The sequence below is a fragment of the Cryptotermes secundus genome, unplaced genomic scaffold (genome assembly GCF_002891405.2).
Source record: "Cryptotermes secundus unplaced genomic scaffold, Csec_1.0 scaffold587, whole genome shotgun sequence".
Taxonomy (NCBI): Eukaryota; Metazoa; Arthropoda; class Insecta; order Blattodea; family Kalotermitidae; genus Cryptotermes; species Cryptotermes secundus.
Genome location: NW_019729901.1, coordinates 72,131 through 94,542, shown reverse-complemented (window position 1 = coordinate 94,542; position 22,412 = coordinate 72,131). Strand labels below are relative to the sequence as shown.

The following is a 22,412-nucleotide window of genomic DNA, read 5'->3' as shown; positions in this document are numbered from 1 at the left end:
AGGTTACACACCCATACAGAACCAGAGGAAAAATTATAGTTCTGTACATTATAATTTTTATGTTTCAAGACAGCAGACGGGAAGACGAAAGATTCAGGAATGCACGGTAGCAAACCTCCTTACTATCGTCAATTAAAATTTCCGTGCTTTCCTTAATGCACCATATATGCCACTTTCACAACAAAAAAGCAAAACCCTTAAATGAAGACTGAACCTGTCCCTCTGCTTAAACACGAAGTCTTAAAGGCCCGTTGTAGTAGTGAACTATGTGCCGGATGCTCGGCTCCGTGTAAACACCTGCAGTTACCAGATACGAACTGTGGAAAGCACAAACAGACTCCAGTCTTAACTCTCGTGGTTTCTGTCTCGACCGTGAAACTAAAACACGTCTCTTGAAACCGTGCTTTTGTTCTGATGCCGTTTAGAGTAAGTTGTAGTAACGTGGATGATTCTCATGCTAAAGCAAAGAAGGTACATTGCAATTTTAATATTTACTCGTAATAAAAACAAGGAAATATAATCGAATGGGGATTATGCAGTCGTAACATATGGGGGTGGGGGTGGGAAGAAATGTGTCTCCCCTAAAGTTACCTAAGACATTTAGCTGTTTGTAGGATTTGAGTTTCTGACAGCNTAGAGTAAGTTGTAGTAACGTGGATGATTCTCATGCTAAAGCAAAGAAGGTACATTGCAATTTTAATATTTACTCGTAATAAAAACAAGGAAATATAATCGAATGGGGATTATGCAGTCGTAACATATGGGGGTGGGGGTGGGGAAGAAATGTGTCTCCCCTAAAGTAACCTAAGACATCTAGCTGTTTGTAGGATTTGAGTTTCTGACAGCGGAAGTTATGAAGAGTACTACCTTCTGGGATATAACGCCGTGTAATCCATTGAAATTTAGCCCACGTTTCGGAGGAACATGCCCTCCATCTTCAGGGTCGAAGAATAAGACGAATTCTGCTTGCCACTTAATTTCACGCTGGTTCCTCCGAAACTTTGGTTCAATTTCAGTGGACTACACGGCGTTATGTCTTGATACTTGTACACATCTCTTATTCCTGCTAACCTCGTATCCAGAGCAGAATGCCCCAGACGTGGGACTAGATTTTGTAAGTTGTCTTTACAGATCTTCTAAGCCACATCTGTTTATTTTCTTGCAGGTAAGATGTGCGGCAACATCACCTACAGGTCTGCACAGCGGGTTGCCCCAAGCGTATTCCCTATCATTGTGCAGACATGTAAGACAGTTTCGCCCTCAGGTACTCCAATGAAATGAGGGCAGCTGTAAGTAATTACATTTTCTTTGAAAAACTCTTCTCTTTTAAGAACCGATAAGCTCTTCGTATTGGAATTCTGTCCATCTTCGGTGTTCAACTTAAATTCGACATTTTTAAGCCTAAAATCCTCTTGTATCACAGAAAAAGAATCGTGCTTAGGGAAATAATCGTGCATATTCTGAGAACCATACCATTTCAGTATGTGGGGAAAATGCGGTGACGTTTAGCGTTAAATCAGCTGATACAGAAATAACTTCTGCAGACATTTAATTCCTCGTGTAAATTAATATAGAAGAATTCTTAAAAGTTCGGTAGGAAAATGTAACTGGATAAGTATAGAAATTCCCCGGAAATTATGGAATGACTTGATAAATTATGCTCTGACAACTTGGTAAACATTAAAACTTCGCTGTGATAAGGAGCAGCTAGAAGATAAACGTACTGTGACATGTATACCGATTGCTAGGTAAATGCCCAGTAAACACATCCCCGCAACAAACGCGCTCAACAATAGGACGTCTATTCCTGGGCATCGAAGCTGTGAACACTTCTTAACAAGAGATGGCGGTGTTTTCCGTGGGGTCCGTTCTGAGGGGTTATAAATGGGCAAAGAATGTCGCTTGAGCAATGAAATGAAGAGTCGAGTTTCTAGACGCCAGCCTGCCAGGATATGAGCTTGGAAGTAGAGGAATTGAATTGAGTCGAGTCGAGTCTTCGGAATCGGCAGTTGCAGAATACTGGCAAGAAAGGAGTAAGATCGTGACAAGACTTCATATGCGGTTTGGAGTTACAGTGAGACGGTTGTGAATCCGTTGCCAGGATATGACTAGTGAAGACTGAGAATCCTAGCGCGTGTGTAACGGTGAATTACAAAGTGCGTAGAATAGCGATAACTCTATAATTACCGGTAGTCCCGAACTGTGTGACTGTATGAGGTGCAATAAATCCAATCCAAAACCCAGTTCCATAAGTCACCCCTACGCGTGACAATATGATCAGTAGGAGATGTTTCGAAAGTTATGCTTCGTTTATTTGTAGGAACCCCCTGACTTTGGAAAAAGGGAAATTACTATAAGAGAAGGTGAATGTGTTTTCTTTTAAAACAAACGTTGGTGCAACTTCTACATAAACAGTTGGTCTAAATGTTACATTCCACGGACAATCAAAGGAAACCGTTTCATTTATATTCAGATTTTAATAGTCTGAATATTATCAGAAACCTTAGCAGTCGTGGCGACATGACATTACTGGAGCAGAAACAGACGGATTTAATTTCAATAAAACTACCGTCAGTGAAGTGAATGCCCTTCGTTTTAAATCTTAACATTTTGGGAGAAAGAAAATACCAAAAGAGAAACAGGAGTTAACTGAGATTAATATGGTATTGTGACTCTACATTTGTAAACACCCCACGACTTTTTGAAGGAGAAGACAAATATTACATAGACTTCGATAGCTCACTCTGACAAATGCCAGTACCTCAGTCATTTTAATGAAGACGGCACCTGGAGAAATACTTGAGTACTGTGTTCCGACTCTCCATTATATACAAGATACAGTGTGCCTCTGAAAGTGGCCAGTTTCCTTTCTATACTGTCCAATCAGTGGAAGCAAAGCTTCATACATACGTGTACGTGTGGTCCCAGTCACACATTTAACTAAGAACTGGTTCGAGGCAAATCTGGCAGTACACATCATGAAGACAGTAGCAACTGATTTTAGGAGATCCATTTTGATCATATGTCTGCTGACTCCCTCCTCTATTGTAATTAATTAACTGAATAATGCTTAAGTCCAGCAGCTACACTTAAATATATTGTAGCGTGTTGCCTATGTAACACGACAAATAAACTCACGCAGGTCTCGGATTTAGCGAATACGTTTATTGGTCAATCTCCTCTACACTTCCAAGTGCAATTATCATCCACTTGTAACGTCGCCAGACGTTTCTTACAGCGCTGGTATAGTTACTTCTTGCACTGCTACTCTCGGTGAAGTCTCCTGTTCCCTCGGAACTACCTGAAGACTGGCTACTCTTCTAAGGTCAGCTACAGACTGCAAACTCGTCTCTTCCAAGTCACATTGCGACTGACGGTCAGTCTCATCCAAGTCAAAGTCTAAGTCCAAGTCACATTGCGACTGACGTTCACTCAGTTAGTAAGTCTTGGTGTCGAGCCCCGTCTGGGGCTCATGGCCAGATATTTACTATTGTTGAACGTTACGGCTTTTTCTTTTGTGGCCCGAAGTCTTATATAACCTGCTTTCGGACGGAATAGAGCGCACCATGTAGGAGCCTTTGGTCTCGACCGCTCTTATGCAACGAACCTTTTTATTGTCCCCGTATTTTTGGGGGAACGCCTTTGATGCTTAAGGTATTCCTAGGCAACGGTCCGCTGGTGTTGCGTTTCCCTGGAAGTATACCTTCTTATCGCAGCCGTTGCCTAGGAAAACCAACCGTGATTTCCTCAACCATTCCGAATTCCTCGCACGCCACAATATCATCTGTTCCAAATGAACGGTCAATCCCTTCCTACGGGCATCAAAATATCGCTTTGCAGACCATTTTGTCGTCATTAATACGTTGTGGCTTTAGCCGGGTATTAAGCCCATTGGTTAATATATCATACTGAAATCGCCGCTCCTGCCAGCGAAGGATCTTTGCGGCGGGCTAACAACCCTCGACTCATGCAGCCACTACTGACATGCGCAGGAGACTGGCTCCGAGCTGTGAGGATCCTTCTCTGCCACATCAAGACGTAACTTAGCCTTACAGTCTAACCAGTTAGCCTTTATGAAGCATGACGTTCAGCGATCCACATCAGCTCTACTTCCATTCATATTATCATACATTGCACTATTAGTATGTAGAATGTAAGGAAAAATAACCCAGGAGATTCAGTTACATATATTTATTCGCTGCTTAATCACAAGAGTCGCAACGTTTCGATAATTCTAGAAAGTTGGCAGCACCGTAGCGCGACAAGTTGGGGCTGCATGAAAGAGGGAGTCATTCAGACCCAGACGAGGCCCCTTTTCACACCGCCAAAATTTCAGGATTTGGGGCACTGATAACCCATAAGCATGTTTGCGACAGCCCCGAGGTCAACGTGAGGTGAGGAATCATGGGCCGAAATGTTGGACCCTGCTTCTTCCACCGGAGGACCACTATGAATGCAGTCTACCTGGATATGCTACAGAACCTTGCGCTCCGAAACAGTAGCCCAATGACCTCGACGGATTCCTGACTTAGCACCTATGGACGTCTTCTGGGACTCCTGNAGGACCACTATGAATGCAGTCTACCTGGATATGCTACAGAACCTTGTGCTCCCAAACAGTAGCCCAAGTTGACGGCCCAATTTTCCACCCAGATGGCGCACCAGCGCATTTTGGTGCCATTGTACGTTCTTCTCTGGACTTATATCCTGGTCAATTAATTAGCAGGGGAGGACCGTTTAAATGACCGCGACGGATTAATGACTTATCACCTATGGACCTCTTCTGGGACTCCTCGGCACGGACAGCGTAGAAAACACCACTCCTCGTTACAGTCGAATCGATGCCGTGGGGACACGTTTGTTTGCGGAACCGTTACTCACTAACAGCTGCCGTGTATTTGCTTACTCCGCTGTCGTTTTTATAGTCATTACTTAACAACGTGTCTACATGCTACAGTATGTTCAAGTTCTTCAGAATTCAGTATAGAGCCACAACCCAAAGAAATCCAAGAAATCCTTTAAAGAGGTGCGGATAATTTCGTAACGTATAGTTGTTACTGCCACCCAGCAGCCTACTTCAAAGCGTTTTAATTGCAATGGAGCCGTGGACTGGAGCACAACGTACTTTTGCTGTGAAAGCATTTAGAAAAAAAAACGGTGACACTTTCGTGATCGCCCAGCGTGAATTTCGAAGAGAGTCTGGTATTCATCGCAATCGTGCCGTTCCATCTGCCCATGCCATCAAGACCTTGGTTCAGAACTTTGAGGCTACTGGTTCTACACTAAAGAAGAAAGACGTTAGATTCAAAACAGCACGTACACCCGAGAATGTAGCGGCAGTGAGAGAAGCCATTGAACGAAATCCACGCCGGTCTGCGCGTCGCCACGCTGTACATCTTGAACAAAACAGAACCCGAGTTCTGATGCTCGTTAGCAGTTTGCCTTTAATGCAGCATCGCTACAGTCTAACTTTAATTAAGAAACAAACAAACATAATTCTTTTCACCTATAAAAGTAAATTTTACAGTTGTGGTCGGAAACATTCTGGCTTCTGCAGAAGTTTCTTCGCTTTTGACATAAGCATAAAGTCAAAAAGATACGATTGCGTCTGAGAATGTACATATTCGAACTGCTGTCGCAAGGTCTCCAGTTATGTAAATGCCTTCTCATGACGTATCGCATTGCGGAACCTACAGCTGTCGTACATATAAAGAAATCTTCAATTCCCGATTTCCTCTTTACAGCTCTGTTCTATTGTGAATTTTTCGTATTTTGCCGTCCGACGGTACACAAAACATGCCTTTCAGTATCGAACACTGCAATCTTTATAAATCCTAAATACGAAGTGAGAAGGCATTGAGAATACGTATCGATCAAGCCGCTCGACTCATCTTTGTCCACTTCTGCAAGGCTGAGAAAGCGGGAAGCGCTACAATGACATGGCACCCCTACTGCAAGTGGCTCTGGGAACAAAACTCCCACAACCACTCTCTTGAGATTTAAATTTCATATCAACTATCCCTGCAGACCGAAGAAAGACTTTGTATGGAAGGTGCAACTTTCATGTCTAGAACCAACAAAAGTCGAGAGAGGGCCGTGTTATGATCATACAATTTTAGTGTTATTAGGCAAATTTTAATTACATCACGTTCAGGCCTGAAATACAGAGCATAGCAAACTGTTCCTTCACTTCCTGTCTATCGACATGGTGGAAACATGTGGTTTTTTTAAAATAAGACGCATTATATGAACGTAGTTAACTTTTCAACAATATTTTTATAAAGTGCTGCATGTAAGACGGAACATCAGAGACGTTTTTAATTAATTAATAATGTGTAACAAAACACTACAATATAATATCATGAAAAAAGTATATTTTTCTGTAAATAGCATTAGTCATTTTTTCTTTTCCTTACCATCTGACCAGGCACGGCCGTATAATGGGGTACCTTAATAAAGAATTGTTAAAAATACGGGCGCATATACGGCCCTTGGTCACAGAGGGCGAGAGAGAGAGCAGAATAATGAAGTTAAAGGTTCGTTGTGCGTACTCTTACAGCAGAGGTGTGTCGTAAATATGACGTAACGTTTTCTCATACATTCTGCTGATTAAATCTGGCAAGAGTTGTTTCTTCACGGTACAGCGTTTGTAGTGCTAATGCGTTGTCAAATGCATGCAGTGAGTATAGACGCGGTTCAGATTGGTAATCAGATTTATTCGGCTCTCTGAAACACCACGCGAAATCACTTTGCATGGCACTATCACTCACAGAAGAGTAATCTCAGTCACGGTCTTCACTGCCGTTGCTTATTAGCGGCTTCACCGGCCTCAGCTACCAGATTCTCACAGAAACAGCTCACAACAACTGAGCAGCAGCGGTTATCTAACTCTCACTCACTCACAAACGAACTAACCCACTGCTTGACTGACTCCTCTCACTAACTCATCCTGCTTACATCTCGGCAAGGACCACACAGAAAACACCATGTCTCTGTTACGGAGCAGTTGTTCCTTAGCGGTGCGTGCGCAGCCATCAGCACGGACATCATTCCTCTGTTGCTGGATGGATCGGCAGACATAGCAGAACGTAGGCATAAACGTCTGTAGCTTCTGTAGTTTCGAGAAATGAAACTCAAAAGGTCAAGAGTCTGACCGTGATACAAAGTGGGTGATTTTCGAAAGCCTGTCAGACGCGCAGCCATGTGTGCTAATGCTTTCACGCAAAACTGCTGTGTTCACATCTCCTTATCTGAAACTACGTGACGTCAGATTCTGAAACAACGTTGAGATACATAACGGAAATCGAGCAGCCAAAATGCAGGCTACGCGGACAGCCTTCTGCTTCCGTCCGAGTCAAAATGAAACGCACGGAGGGAGCAGTAAGAAAATAGATAGGAAGACTGGAAGATAACAGAAGAAAAGGTAGGGCAGTAACAAAAACTGGCAGGGGAAGGAAAGCAGGAACATAAAAAGCAAATATTAAACGCCCCGTCTCTCGTTCTTCGCTACAAAAGCCATAGGACGGATCCTGCGTCATACACAATACAACTATTTCCTACCCTGTATTTTCCTCTTTTATATGTCTATTCATTTTATTCTTTTTTTTTTCCTCATGCCGTAATTTGTTTGCTCGCTTATTCCTCTGGTTCATTCTTCTGCACCCCTTTCTACATTATTTAGTGTTTACTTTCAGAATTTCATATCATCAGTTCTACTTTTTGTTAAGTGAAACGTGTGCCGTTTACGTCATTACGTTTCCTTCCTATGCAAATTCTCTTTACAGTCCAGCTTCTGTAAGAGAAGGCTGAAGGCCACTGGATGGCTAGGTCTGGAAAGTTGACCGTGGCCCATTTCCTATCTTCCTTCTCTTTCTATGAAGACAGTATTTATTGCTTATTTAACGACGCTGCCACTAACTCGGACTCTATGCGTCGAACGGAAGTGATCAGTAAATAATGAACTGGAATTGATGTTGAAGTACGTGGCGATGGTCTCGCTGGAGGCACCAGCTTTCCATTTGCCTGGATGGACTGAGGAAAACCACGAACATTTTTTTAATGGTAGCCCGACTCCTGGCCAAAAATCTGTCGACATACTGAATATGAATGTATAATGTTAACCAATCTACTCAGAATTTCGGTGTTAAACAGGAAACATGAACACATATTTTTCCCACTGTTCGTTTGCTTCAACTACAGTACGTAAGTAGATATTAAAAGGCGCTGACGATGGTTGCTGGGTTTTCGGACTTTGTCCATTATCCAGTATTTTAGAAACTAGAGAATACGACTTTTCGGATATTGGATCTGTTTCCGTCCTCAGGCGAGGGGAGGAATCACCATTCCTCGTCAAATGAAAATTACATCTGGTTCTTGTCCCTACGCATCCTTTTAGAGGTGGACCATAACTGTGTCCTGTTCTAGCTGCAACTTTCGGGTCGGTATCCGGTCACGATAGAGCTTGTTAAAATGTACTATGTAAAAAGGTAAAGCTATCCCCGTAACAGGCCGTGAAAGCGCATAGGGTTGTGAGATGTCGAGGCTTCCACATTTTCTAGACAATCGGCTCACAGACGGCGGTGAGGCTGTCAGCCTTACGAGCCCCCCGCCCTTTAACCCCCCCCCCGTGAAGATTCCTGGTACTCATTTCTGTTAGAAGTTGAGTCGAACTCAAGGCCATAGTGCGGCTGGAAGGATCAGATCAACTGAAAAATCCAGTTACCTCGTCGGGAATCGAAACCGCGACCCTCCGGCTTGTAACATATTGTTTGAAACAACTATGCCACCGTGTGTTCCCAAGCACTGCGTATTCCGGCAAAAAGTTATTTTCATATTATTAATAAAAAGGTTTAATTAGCGCAAATATTATAAAAATACCGGGATGGAGACCGTTGAGATTTGGTGGTAAAACCGCTGAAAACGAACTCCTTCAAAAGTGTCCAATCTTAACAAAGGTTCGGGAGAGAGAGTTATACGTTTACTAAGACTCTAACCTTTACAGAATGATGAGAAGCAGTGAGCGGCACAGCTGCCTGCAAGAAATGCAGATTCTAAAGGGTTCTGAAGACGGAGCGTAACACTCAGGATTACTCGACTATTAACTGAGGTCAATTCTTTCTAAGGGACACGAAAGAATAGGTATCTTCGCCCCTCACCTGAGGGCGGAAACTCCCAGTTTCCGAAACTCTGTTTTCTATAGTTTTTTGATTACCGGACGATCGACAAAGTCCAAAAAAAAATTATAGTAATTCTGATTAAAAGAAACGCTAATTGCAAGCATTGTCTATGAAATCAAACTTCATCGAAATAAATATCTCTTAACTAGATACTACAGGATTCTGATGATGGTATATAACACACTGAGATATTGTGTTTTCGGATTTTGTCCATCGTCCGGATTCTAGATAACTAAGAAAAAAAAAAACACAACGTTTCGGAAACTAGATCTGTTTCCGTCCTCAGGTGAGGGAAGACACCTACTCTGTTAGGTCCCTTAGAAAGAGCTAGCCTCAATCATAGTTATCTAGAATCCGGACGATGGACAAAGTCCGAAAACCCAGTATCTCTGTGTCTCTTCACTCACAGCTTGACTAACTATACACCAGCTGGTGATTGAGTAATTTCGGCCCCCCACACAAACTAGACACCGATAAACACTAAATATTTCACTAGAAGCTATTACGTCAACATTACCACCATGCATTTCGTGTGTCCCATGTATATTCTGAATAGTACGGTTGTCTAAAAAAGGGGGAGCACATTGTTCAACGTTAATCGTTTAATGATCTCAAATGCAATGAATGGGCATAAGGGCCAGACTTAAACATACACCTAGAAAATGACTGAAACGTCTAGCTTGAGGGACTGCAGTGTCAAAGTCTAGAGCAAGAACGGCAACACAACTAGTGAAGATATCCAATGAAAGTTGGTGTACGGTGTGGTGTGTGTTTTAACGAAACAACTAATTTCGAAAGATACTTATTTACGTGTAAAGGGACAGCGTTTACAACACCTCTTGTGATGTGTGAACAAAGTTTAAGAACTTCCTTTCGTTTAAAATATTATCGGCATGCTGAGTCATCGGCAAAATTCGCGTGCGCTTCACGGTCGGCGGTGCGCCGGTAGCGGCGAAGCACAAAGCAGTGAACGCGTCAATTTTATTAAAAAACACATTTTCATAGAAGGATTTTAATTTCATGTTGTTTGCGAAAAATTGCGTACAAGGAGCAGGAGGAGGGCCCTATGACATTTCGGGTGCACGAGGCTTGTCCTATGCACCCTCAGCTGTGCACACATGAAGTCTGAGCTGTAATTAATTGTAACACGCTTCAGCTCCGTCCACGTAAAATCTCAAGGAACACATGAACTTTGTGCTGTGTGTAATTATCACATTTCTATGTTCCGCCGCCTAAGGGAATAGTGCACAAATATATACGGGATTACTCTTATCCTTCTTATTCTTCGGTGTATCACTGGTGCCATCCAGTCTCTACACTATCTCCATATTGGACTTGGTCAAGTGAAGATTCCGTTCCTACTGCACCAGCCTCCTCCTTCATCCCAAGACACAAAAGAGAGAAAATCATTACATAACGAAGGGACAGAATGACAACCCTCACTCTTTCGTACGTACGGATGTGACTGATAACAGTCAATATTCCTCTCAGAAGGCAATCTCAGACAGATTTTCAGTTCTAAGTCCCAGGACTCAACTAGCAGGTTCACGTGTGCCATTGTTACTTCAGATTTCCTTTGAAAACGCACAGCAGAGCCGTTTGATCTGTCATCACAGACTGAGAGGAACAGGGCTCCTTTGTTCCGTTTCAGGCATGGTTACAGGACACACAGGAGGATTATGTCGCTATAGTCTGTGGCCTGAGGTCACCGTCCCTAACCCACTCCTTTGGCCACGTCATGGCCGCAGAGGTAGTTCTGCGTGACAATGGCATTCCTCGCAGGACGCTATACAATAGCGTCCTGTATTCATGTTGCCCGCATAGTTACACACTAGTACGACGACATAGCATCCCTCTAGGATGACGAGAGGATCAGGGGTGAACAAACACGATTACTTCCTTAGGCCGGCCGATATTTTTCGACCGGTGTCCTTCGCTCTCAGCGCATGAGAGCGAGTCCATGCTACGAACTTAATTCGTCTCAGAGAGAACATTTGTAGGCTGGCTGCTTGTGAGGTTGGAAGTTGCTCTCTTGACTGCAGGATGAATTTAAATGGAACTTTAGTTCTATTAGTCATAATTCAGGCTTTTTAACATCCTATTATGATGAACTAATTTACTCACAGAATGCTGCACTACACTAGCAACGCTAAATTAAAACACACATAAACGTAACACAATACTAATTATTCGTCTAACAATTCCACTCCAGGCAAGTCACTGTTTTCACCGAGTTCAGTTGTATCATTATCACTGGAGTCGCTGTCACTGCTGCCTTCAGAACGTCGGATGATAATTCTTTCTATAGCGTTCTCTCTAATTCCCTCTTTTTCGAGATATTCCTTTTTATTCTTTTCGGTGCGGTCGCAAACTTTTTCCCAATTCTCTATTCCAAATTCACTGAACCATTTCTCACAATTCTTTGCCACGTCATCCAAATGAAATGAGACATTTTCTGCCCCTACTGAGTGCTTAACATAAGCCTAAACGAATTCAATCGGATTCAAGTCTGGATGACAAGGTGGAAGTGGTAATGCCGTGTGTCCATATGCAGCCATTATGTTGTCCATTACAAAGTTTTTGTGGAGGGGTTTATGTGCCTTTATCTGGTCATAGAGCTGAATTTTGAGCATTCCGTCATGAAATGGCACTTGTTCACTGTAAGCGGCTCCATCATCTTGGCCTTCATGGTCTGGCTGGTTGGCGCCTTATTAAACTGCACGTTGTGATATGGGGCATTATCTACAACAAGAACTGATTGTGGAGGCAAATTCGGAATAAGTTTTTCTGTTAGCCACTTCTGATTATTTGTCGCGTTCATTTCGCTATGATAGTCCCCGGTCTTGAGATGAGATTCAAATATCAACAATGACCCGGGAATGAAGCCGGGTCTGCCTCCCGCGTGCACAATATTCAGCCTCTGGCCCTTCGATACGGTTGCCATGGACCCTGATGGGGTGTCATCCGTCCAGTTTTTAGGTCTGGTGTGACTGCTGTGAATGAAGGTCTCGTCCTCATAAATTATAGTCCGACCTTCCTCCGTGTACTTCTTTATTGCACGCAAATGTGCTACTCTCTTCGACCTAATGTCGTCCCTCTCGATCAAGGCGCCCCTGTTATTTCGCGTTTTCTTCCATTTAAAACCCATCTTCAGTAAAATCAATTTCAGGCTGGTACTACCTCCCTTGAAATTTATGGTTTCCCTGAGTTTTGGAAGTAGTTTCCTCACAGTAGGCACAGTTTCTTCATGCACTGTCCGTCGAATCATAGATATATCGAAATCATCTGGATTTGTTATCCGTTTAGGTACAGAATGGTGTTTATCGGGAGTTCCGAACATAGCAACTTCTTTTTCACATCGAGAACCTTAATTCAGAAGTCTCCGTAAACTTCTTGCTGAACCTCCGGTTGACCCTACTACTCTCTCTTGTACCTTTCTTAACGGTATCAATACATGACCATAAATAAGAGCGCACATGTTCCAAGCTGGTTCGTAATATATCACTGTGGTAACTAGGCGACCGAAGATCGTTTACGCAAATGAAGGGGTTGTACAGTAGAGCGCAGTTAAAGTAACTGTACTTTACAGTTCTGAAGAATATGTTTTGGAAATTTACCCCAGTAGTTGCTATTACACACCATGATTCAAACGAATCCTTGAAAATGAAGAAAACCGTCTTCTGGGATGTGCCACCGTGTAGATATTGTGTTAACCGACGTTTCGGAGGAACGTATCGCCTCCATTTTCAGGGTAGAAGAAAAAGAAAAAGAAGAAATCCGCGAGGGAACCAGAGTGAGCATGTCAGCACCTCCTCATGCTGGTTCGCTCGCGGACTTCTTCTTCTTTTCCTTCTAGCCTAAACATGGAGGCGATACATTCGTCAGAAACGTCGGTTAACACAATATCTACACGGCGCCACATCTCAGAAGACGGCTTTCTTCATAGTCACCGCCGTGAAAACCTCAAATCTTACGAAACCTTGAAGGGTTATGGCAGTCGGCAAACAGTCTGACGCCGTGACAGACCCGTTACTCGACACACAGTATTTGTGTTAGATATTCACATAGTTTACATGAACACATATATATTTGCCTTTATATATCTATGGCAGAGTTGCCTATGTACTTAATTAGTTAAGCACCACGCCATGAAGAAGTAGGGAGGGGTGGAGATAGAACTCCGCGAATAATTGGTTCGGCGCTAAATGGAGGCGAGTAGTAAGGTTTCATTTTTGGAATAGAACCCCAGAGTCCGTTTTGGCTCTTACTTCTGCCGGAAATTGAACCCCAGCGGTCCAGCCCGTGGCCCGTCGTTACACCGACTGAACTTACCAACACACGAGACCTGGAGGTCTATAGTCGTCTCCGTAAAGATCAGTCTTGTAAAGCGACGCTGTACAGACTGGTATACAGTTACCGTCTTAAAGTACTCTTAATGTGAAGGACTCGCGTTATTCCGAAAAGCTGGTACGCATTTACCATACTGAACGGTGTCACATGCTGGAATACAACGATGTTATTGATTCTGAACATTTGCGTCATATAGTATTTCCCTAAAATATTTTTAATACCCCTCTTCCTAGGCCACTGCTTTAGAAGTGGTCCTCTAGCAAGGGGTTTCCATGCCAAAATTCTGCACGCATTTGTTTCCCTCCATCCAAGCCGTGCGCCCAATGTACTCGTACTCTAATAATATCGATACGAAAAGTTATTGGTCATGTGACTTCTACCAATCCTCATTTCAAGTCTCTGTAGATATGAATGTTTTCCTTGAGAACCTCGTTTTCAAGTGATAGCAATGCATTATCTTGAGTCCAGCGCTTCACAACCATACAAAGCAACAGAAGTACAAGTATTATCGTAAGGATCTTCAGGACCCTTCATGCAGTCAGTAATATCGCTACTGACGGCCACCATTTTGCCGATATAGTATAGATTGGTACACTCGTGTTCGAAGAGTATTCAATGTAATTATCAGCATGTCAAATTTAATATTAGTCGTCCAGTTCGTTCTAGTACATGCGAGTACTCTTATCCGGGCGAACTCTACCCCCACCACACACACACACACACACAAGGAAGTTGAGTACTATGAAGAACGGGGGTTTATTTCTCTTTTCGGGGTTAAGTTTCCTAACATGTATGCGCTGTTCTTGTATTGCCAGTGTACTGTTAACAGACACGGTGACAGTGAGTCCTAGTGGCAGAGTACAATACTTGTGAGAGTGTGTCGGTTGGGTCCGTGTTATGTAACAGAGTTCTTGCGTTGTCCTGCTGACAGTCTGCAAGGAGCTAGTCAGGCTGCATCAATGTTTCTCACTGCTGAATTGTGTATTTTATATTAGTGTTCAATACTCGGTACTGATCGATTGGGCTTAATGAGAATTTACTTTGTATGTTGTCACTGTTTGTGAGTTGACATTCATTTGTAGTGGGCATTAGTAACCTCATTTGGACAATGTTTTGTACTGTTTATATTGAAGCATGTATGTTCTGGACAGTCCTGGAGTGTTTATATGTGAGACCAAGCAGAAGAAAATAGTGGACAATGGACAGTTAGACACTCTACCGACTACGGGTGGCTGCCGACAGAAGGGTGTGTCTGAACAACCCTTTGCTGTAGCATTACATGCAGTCTGCTCAGTGCACACACGCACGCACGCACGCGCACGCACGCACGCGCGCGCACGCACGCACACACTAGACTAGACTATTGCCTGTGTAATTGTGCCAAGGTCCTCCGCAGTTCTCCCACTCGCCCGCTTGTTTAACTGAACGCGCGGCATTGCGAAGAAGTCTTCATGATGTGTTGCCATGTTCTTTTGTGTGCTCTAGCTAATTCTCTGTGTCAAGTGTCACTGTACATGTACTTGCACTGAACGGTGGAAAAACTCTTAATTTCTTGCTGTGAGACAGACTCTTCTCTGTCAACATTAAAACGCATAACAGACGAACACCGATATGAGCGAACTGCTCCTGTTTCTGATATTATTATTATTAATGTAACGGCTACTGCCACACCATAGTTTCTGTAATCGTTAATTCATTTGAGCCTACTTTCCTTACTTTGAAAAAATAAAAATAGGGTTGTAAGATCACCTTGTCCTGTATTTGTATACCTCCTATTAACTACTTTATCCTTGAACTAATCTCCATAGCGTAGTTGATTGAGGCACTATGCTACAAGCCGGAAGGTCGCGGGTTCAATTCCGGATGTCATTGGATTTTTCAATTTACCTAATCCTTCCAGCCGCACTATGGCCCTGGGGTCGACTCATCCTATAACTGAAATGAGTATCAGGAATATTCTTTGAATATTCTTTGGGGTAAAGGGCGGCCGGTGCGTAGGGCTGACAAACTCACCGCCATTTGTGAACCGACTGTCGAAGAAAATGTGGGAACCTCGACGCCTCACAACCCTATAGGCCTTCACGGCCTGTTACAGGGACAGTTTTACCTTTCTCTCGGATAGTGGTTTCGAATCCCATGCGGTGCATGGATGTACGTATGATATGTCAGGAAACAGGACATCGGATTCGATTAATGCACAACAAATAAAGAATACTTTAAAAATCCCTACGATCCTGAATGGGGGTTTCTGTGTTTTCACTCAGTAGTTTTAGGAAGCCTTAAAATAGGCCACGTCTGTTTCCTTCAAAACCTTCATTTTAGGCAGTCACTAAGTAATTCATTGAATCACAGGTACACATGCACGTCGCAATCGTTCAACCTAAGGAGAGACTTAAAACAGAAAAGTAAAATAGCACGTGTCGGCAAGTTATAAAAGACTGCCCCAGCGCCACTTTGTCCACCACAAATCCCACTAGACCAGACCCGGGATCGAACCCTGGTCTCCGCTTGAGCTTAACACGTTCTTAAAGTAAAAGTAAGTAAGTAAAGTAAAGCTATCCCTGTAACAGGCCATGAAGGCCCATAGGGTTGTGAGACGTTGAGGGTCACACATTAGCTAGACAATCTGCCCATAGATGGCGGTAAGGTTGACAGCCTTACGCGCCGGCCGCGCTTTACTCCTCAGGAAAATTTTTTAATTAATTCTTGGTGTTCATATCTGTTAGAGGCTGAGTCGACCCCAGGGCCATAGTGCGGCCGGAAAGATTAGGTCAATTGAAAAAAATCCAATGACCTCATCGGGACGAGTCAACAGTAGGGTTAAGAATTTTCTCTTCTCTACAGCGACAAGACTGGTTCTGGGGCCCACCCGCCTCCTATCTAATGGGTACTGGAAACTTTCCCCGGAAATAAAGCGTGAAGCTAACCATTCACCCCCAGCTAGTGAGGTCAGGAAATCGTCGATCTATATATCCACACCCTTCATGACATAGTACTTAATTAGTTAAGCTGTAGGACAATCTTGCGCGTACCTTTCTCAATGCCAAAACTGGTGCAGAAATAATGCGCTATTTACAGCATGATAAGCACAGATACCCAAGCGGTTAAGCGAGTAGTTGATTGGTCAACGTAGAAAAAGAGAGCACTTCAAATTCAAAATTGAATCAATCAGAGTTAAATCAAGGGGTCGACTTTCGCAAACAGAAGGGCTTTAGAGCGTCATAACACTTGGCTTCTGAACCATTCTGTTGCAAGCCCTCGAAGGAAACAGACGTAGAGACTTTGTTTTCGTAAAACAATTGGGTGTAGTCCTTCAAAGAGGAACGACATACTTTTTTTGTAAAAGAACTTCTGTGCAAGTCTTTGAAGTGAACTACAGTTAACAAATAAAATTGGACTAGCAATGATGTGAATGTTTAAAACAAGGTTGACTTAAAGCTACTGCCCGAGCAAGACCCGAAGCTCGGCAAGAGCGTCAGCTCATGCCGAGCTTACTGAAGAGAAACAGTGAGTAACATCACGTCCTGACGGCGACTTCAAAAGGCTGCAGAAAGGCAACGGTTACAACGTTCAACGTAGGTATGGTCATGCATTTATGCAGTGGCCTCAGTTCTAACCTGAATGTACTTCTCCGTTCAAATGTGTGCCCACGATCTTCTGCGCGTGTTTCAGGACTGCGGAACAGAAATTCCCATGAAATAATCATATAACGACATACAGGGAGCGAACATAAAGTATACTTTCTCATTTATCTGCAGGTCACGTAACTTAATTCGATTAGAACAAAAATTCGTTGTATTAGTACTTAAAATAAATTAATGTACATTATGTAATGTTAATCTGCCGTAAGAAAGTTCTCTTGCACGGAACGGTTAATTTGTTTCACAGAATTAGAGAGAAACAACAAAAAACAACAAACAAAAACTCCGTGGCCTGTAGTCCGCAAGCGATTTATACCGACCGAGCGACTGCCGCTTGTCGGTGAAGTTAGTGCACAACTTTTGCGGATAGAGGGTGTCGCGTGGTCGGCGCAACGGTTCCCCACGGCCGTTTATCTCGGATCTCTAGACCGGAGCCGCTATTTCCTTCCATTAGCTCCTCAGTTATCCTCACGAGGCTGACTGGACCCCGTTCCAGACTCGCTACTTCTCAGAAAATCTGGTAGCGCCGGGAATCCAACCCGGAACCTCTGGTTCTGTAGCCAGGAACTCTTACCTCTAGGTCACAGAGGCGGTCGAAACAACAAAACGTTTTGCTTTTATTTATTATTTGTTTGCTCTTGTTTACAAAAAAACAGATATCACATTTCACGTGAAACACTGAATAAAATGACATGCTCGAAATAAAAAGTAAAACCTTCAAGGCTCTCTTGTACGTCTGGCAATAAGACATGCAACATTTCCATACTCGGGCTGGCTAAGTACAGGCTGCTCCAGAATACTCAAATTTATACACTTTCTATTTCTATTTATTAAGTTAATATGATTAAACTGAATCAGAAGAGGCTTGTATATATATGCCAACAGAAAAGGCTAAAGGTTATGTCAATAATATCGTAACTAGGTTTCCAATTTTTAATTTTTAATTCGCTCAGTGGGGGGTGGAGTCCAACTGGGGCCACTCGCCCTATTATATCTTCCCCGGATGATTATGATGATGGAGAATTTGGTGAAATTAAGATTGACAAGGGAAACCGAAGTACTCGGAGGAAACCTGCCCAAGCGCCACTTTGTCCACCACAAATCCCACTTGACCAGACCCGGGATCGAACCCGGGCCGCCGTGGTGAGAAGCCACCGACTAACCGCTTGAGCTAAGCGGCCTCCGTAGTCTAGGGGTAACGTTCCCACCTCGTGGCTCAAGGTACGTGGGTTCAAACCCGGCGGAGGTCGTGGAATTTTTAAGGGCGGAAAAGTTCAGTGAACAAGTCCTCCGGGAGGGACTTTAAGCCGTGGGTCCCGTGTCGTAGCTTTACGGCACGTAAAAGAACCTCATGTCCCAAGGGGACCACTGAGCCAAATTCAGGACATTTCCCGCCCAACAGTAGTCTCTAACGCCTCTGGTAGATGGGGGAAGCATCAAGATACCGCTGAGCCAGTAGAGGCCGAACTAGCTGGCTGAGTCGGGACTGATGGCACGCATCAGTACCGGTAGGGAATAGAGACTGGTAGAATATCATAAGGGGACGCACAATGGACCAACAGTTGGTCTAAGTGCATGGGGAAACCTACCCTCTCCAGTACAATACAATACAATACAATACAACCGCTTGAGCTATGGCGCGGCCTTAGGTTTCCCATTTTACTCGACATGTTCGTTTCAAAGTAAATTACAACTTAGCATTTGACACCTCAAAGTTTGTTTCATATTATCCTTCCTATGTTGCTTTCACATTTTGGGTTCAGTGCTCTGTTCCAACTCACGATCAGTATACCGACGAACTCTCATACTAGATGCGGTATGAACAAATTGCAAGGCATCTCCAGTCACACGACAACACATAAAAGGAGCATTCGTGGTCTAAGAGGAATTATATCCCGCGTCAGCGTACGCGCTAATGATGCAGACAATACGACCTTTTTAATTAAGAACGTAAATGAGGGCGAATATGACTTTTGTGGGTGCCTGCGTTTCATCCGCGCATGTCTACACTCTGCAAATATGTATGCAGCGGTTTACGAGCTCTGACAATAAAGTTCGCCAACTCGCCACTGTGTGCTTGCCGTGGCAGCAGTGGACAGAAACCTCAGTATGGTTTGATGACTTTGGCATATCAGCGTTTCACGGCTGTTTTGTTGTTGATTTATGGCACTCTCTTTCTGAGTGGCGTCTGTTATTGTCCGAGTTGTCGCGTATAGACCCGTTGCTAAGCAGTGATTCTGTAAAGAGCGACCGTTTCTGCGCAACGGCTCGGTAAACGCTTTTCCGTTGCTAGGCAGCAGATTCTTGATAATACAACAGTTGGACTAAAACAATGGAAACGTGGTTTTTTACGTGGTCCTTGCCGAAATATTATAAGGGACAAATTCAATTGAGAGTGAGTTCTGCACGGGAGTCTGTGAAGAGAGGACCTCAGGGCGTGAAGCTGAAGAGTCTCCACTGTTAGAAACCGCTGGCAGGGAACGGCTGGTGAAGACACAGCAAGATGGAAAAGGCTTAGCGAGCAATGCGGTGATTTGTGAATTGTGAAGATTAGCGGTAATTACTTGTACTTCCGAGCGGTGTGTGTAAGTGGTCAATAAATCCATTCGCCAGTCTAAACCCAGTCTACAGTCACGCAGAATCATGACAATACTTTTAGCCGGTGCATATACAGCAGAAGTTCTAAAGGCCTAACCACAGAAATGTATTTAAACCGGTACCTAATGCTGGCCTCGTGGACTAAGCTTACATGTCACAATACTTTTCACACGGTTACATCCTATACGATTAATGGGTCCATAATATATGGACTTAAGTAAAGTATGAAAGGGAAACTCAAGATTTCATTTGTTACCGAAGCAAAGCATTTTTGCACAGTCGGTGCGCAGGGATCGCAGAACACTTCTGTTCACTCCACGCCACAGTGCGCCGTGCCCAGTGAACTAACTGAATAGTCCCGGGTGGGCAGGTGTTTCCCTCCCACTCCCGGTACAGAGGGGAGGAATTTGTAACACCTAAGCCCCACACTTGATAATGCCTATATCAGGGTACACGGCGGTAATCTTCTCAAGTTATGACGCGCAGGGAGTCTGCCCCTAAGCTGCAGGCAATGAGATTCGGTGCGCTACTTGCTTGGAAAATACTGGCGTGCGTGGTATATCCTTACTTGGTAAGGATGGTACTGTATTCCTTTAACCTGGCCATCAACAGACAAGAGAGCGGTAACTTTCTGATTCCTGTCTACTCATATTCACTGCGCCATGTCATATAGCTATTACCCATTAAAAAGTACTGTAAAGAAGCTCATGGTGCCGTTACATTGTGACGTATATGTCCATTTATAGGCAACGGCTCGGTAAACGCTCTCAACAATAGAAGTACATCCGTTGCTGGATTAACGGGTTTGATAGCGATTTGGAGAAGACAACCATGACTGTGGCTTAAGAACGGCTCTATCAATCGTACAGTATTCGAGAAATAAATTCAATTGCACAATTTATAAATAATCCCCAAGTGCGAAGATTTTTAACTCTTTTGATATGTTTCAAGCTCGACTTCCTTCAAAGAGAAGGAATAAAAATGACACGAACCAATTTGGTTTAAAAATTTTAACGACTCCTTCTAAACATNCTGACTCCACGCCCCCCTGTACCACGGCATTACAGCGGCGGCAGCAGCGGGAGGGATACCTCCATGCCCCCCTGCGCCGCTAGGGCATTACAGTGTGTATACATGAATATTCACAAAACATATTGTAATAGTGGTTTCTAATTGTATTGATATCCTTCTGAAGATGGTCTATAGGACCAAAACATGTTAAGGATAAAATATCAAAGTAAAAGTAAGTAAAGCTATCCCTGTAACAGGCCGTGAAGGCCCATAGGGTTGTGAGACGTTGAGGGTCCCACATTATCTAGACAATCGGCTCAAAGATGGCGATAAGGTTGTCAGCCCTACGCGCCGGCCGCGCTTTACTCCCCAGGAAAATTATTTAATTAATTCCTGGTATTCATTTCTGTTAGAGGCTGAGTCGATTCCAGGGCCATAGTGCGGCTGGAAGGATTAGGTCAATTGAAAAAAAAAATCCAATGACCTTATCGGGACTTGAACCCGCAACCTTCCGGCTTGTAGCATAGCTCCTCAACCACTACTCTACCGTGTGCCCCCTGATAAAATATCAAAAAGGAGAAAAAACTCCATCAGTGACACTGGACGGAATCAATTAACCTATTATAATCTTTAACATTCATTAACTGTGTATAACAGCCGTAGCGTAATGTTTTGACTGATTCCATTTCAACTTCGCGAAGTCTAAACAAGGCGTAGAGACAAACTGCAGACCATAACAATTAGATTATTATGTCTCCTGCTTATCTCGCAGTGCTGAAGAGTGCCATATGCAAAATGTACCTCATCTCTCAATGTTTCAGACTGTTCTACACTCGAAACTAAAAGGTAGGACAACCATTTAATTATGAGATTTGCAATCCCAAGGGACGCGTTTCGGTGTGTTCTCAACGGACACTGATTTAAATATATACTAGGATTTTATTAGGTTGTATTACGAAGTGAACACAGAACTATATTGCACATGTATTTGCATTTTAACTTCGTCTGAGGAAAGTCATTTACATGTCCATTTCTGTTTCCATGTGCTTCCCCTTAATCATTTAACGCAACAAGAGGACTGCGACCTTACAAAGCCCTGGCATGAGTAAGTATAGATGTAATCATAAAATTATAATTTGCAAGAAGACGTGTCTTGCTGAAGAAAGTTAGGTTGCAAAACAGTGGTAATTCGTGCGGTCATAAATTTGCACGTTTCTGGACATTACACCTTTAAACAGTATTCGTTCTAGACAGACAAGGCGCTTGTTCAGAGCTTAATTTTAAACTCATCAATTTTGCTTTAAGCACTAAAGTAAAAAAAATTGACATTCTTGAGTTATCTAGTCTCGTTTCGAGACTTTCTGTGTCCCTCATCGCGACTTTCTTCAAAAGGCCTCTTCAAGCTCTTTCACCCACACACATTTACCCTATTGCCTCCGTAGTCTAGAGGTAACGTTCCCACCTCATGACTCGTGGTACGCGGGTTCAAACCCGGCGGAGGTCGTGGAATTTTTAAGGGCGGAAAAATTCAGGGAACAAGTCCTCCGGGAGGGACTTTAAGCCGTGGGTCCCGTGTCGTAGCTTTACGGCACGTAAAAGAACCTCATACCTCCAAAGGAGGTCACTGAGCCAAATT

General features: G+C 43.5%; 1 protein-coding gene across 1 annotated transcript in view; it reads left to right on the top strand.

Moving 5' to 3' along the window:
• Nucleotides 1–1,213: 1,213 nt before the first annotated feature.
• Nucleotides 1,214–22,412, top strand: part of LOC111865762 (protein O-mannosyl-transferase TMTC1) — a gene marked incomplete at its 3' end in the record, with an annotated part of 72,858 nt that continues 51,659 nt past the window's right edge. The window contains exon 1 of the mRNA XM_023854029.1: nt 1,214–1,289. Coding sequence (XP_023709797.1) covers nt 1,278–1,289 — 12 coding nt within the window. The remainder of the gene's footprint in view (nt 1,290–22,412) is intronic.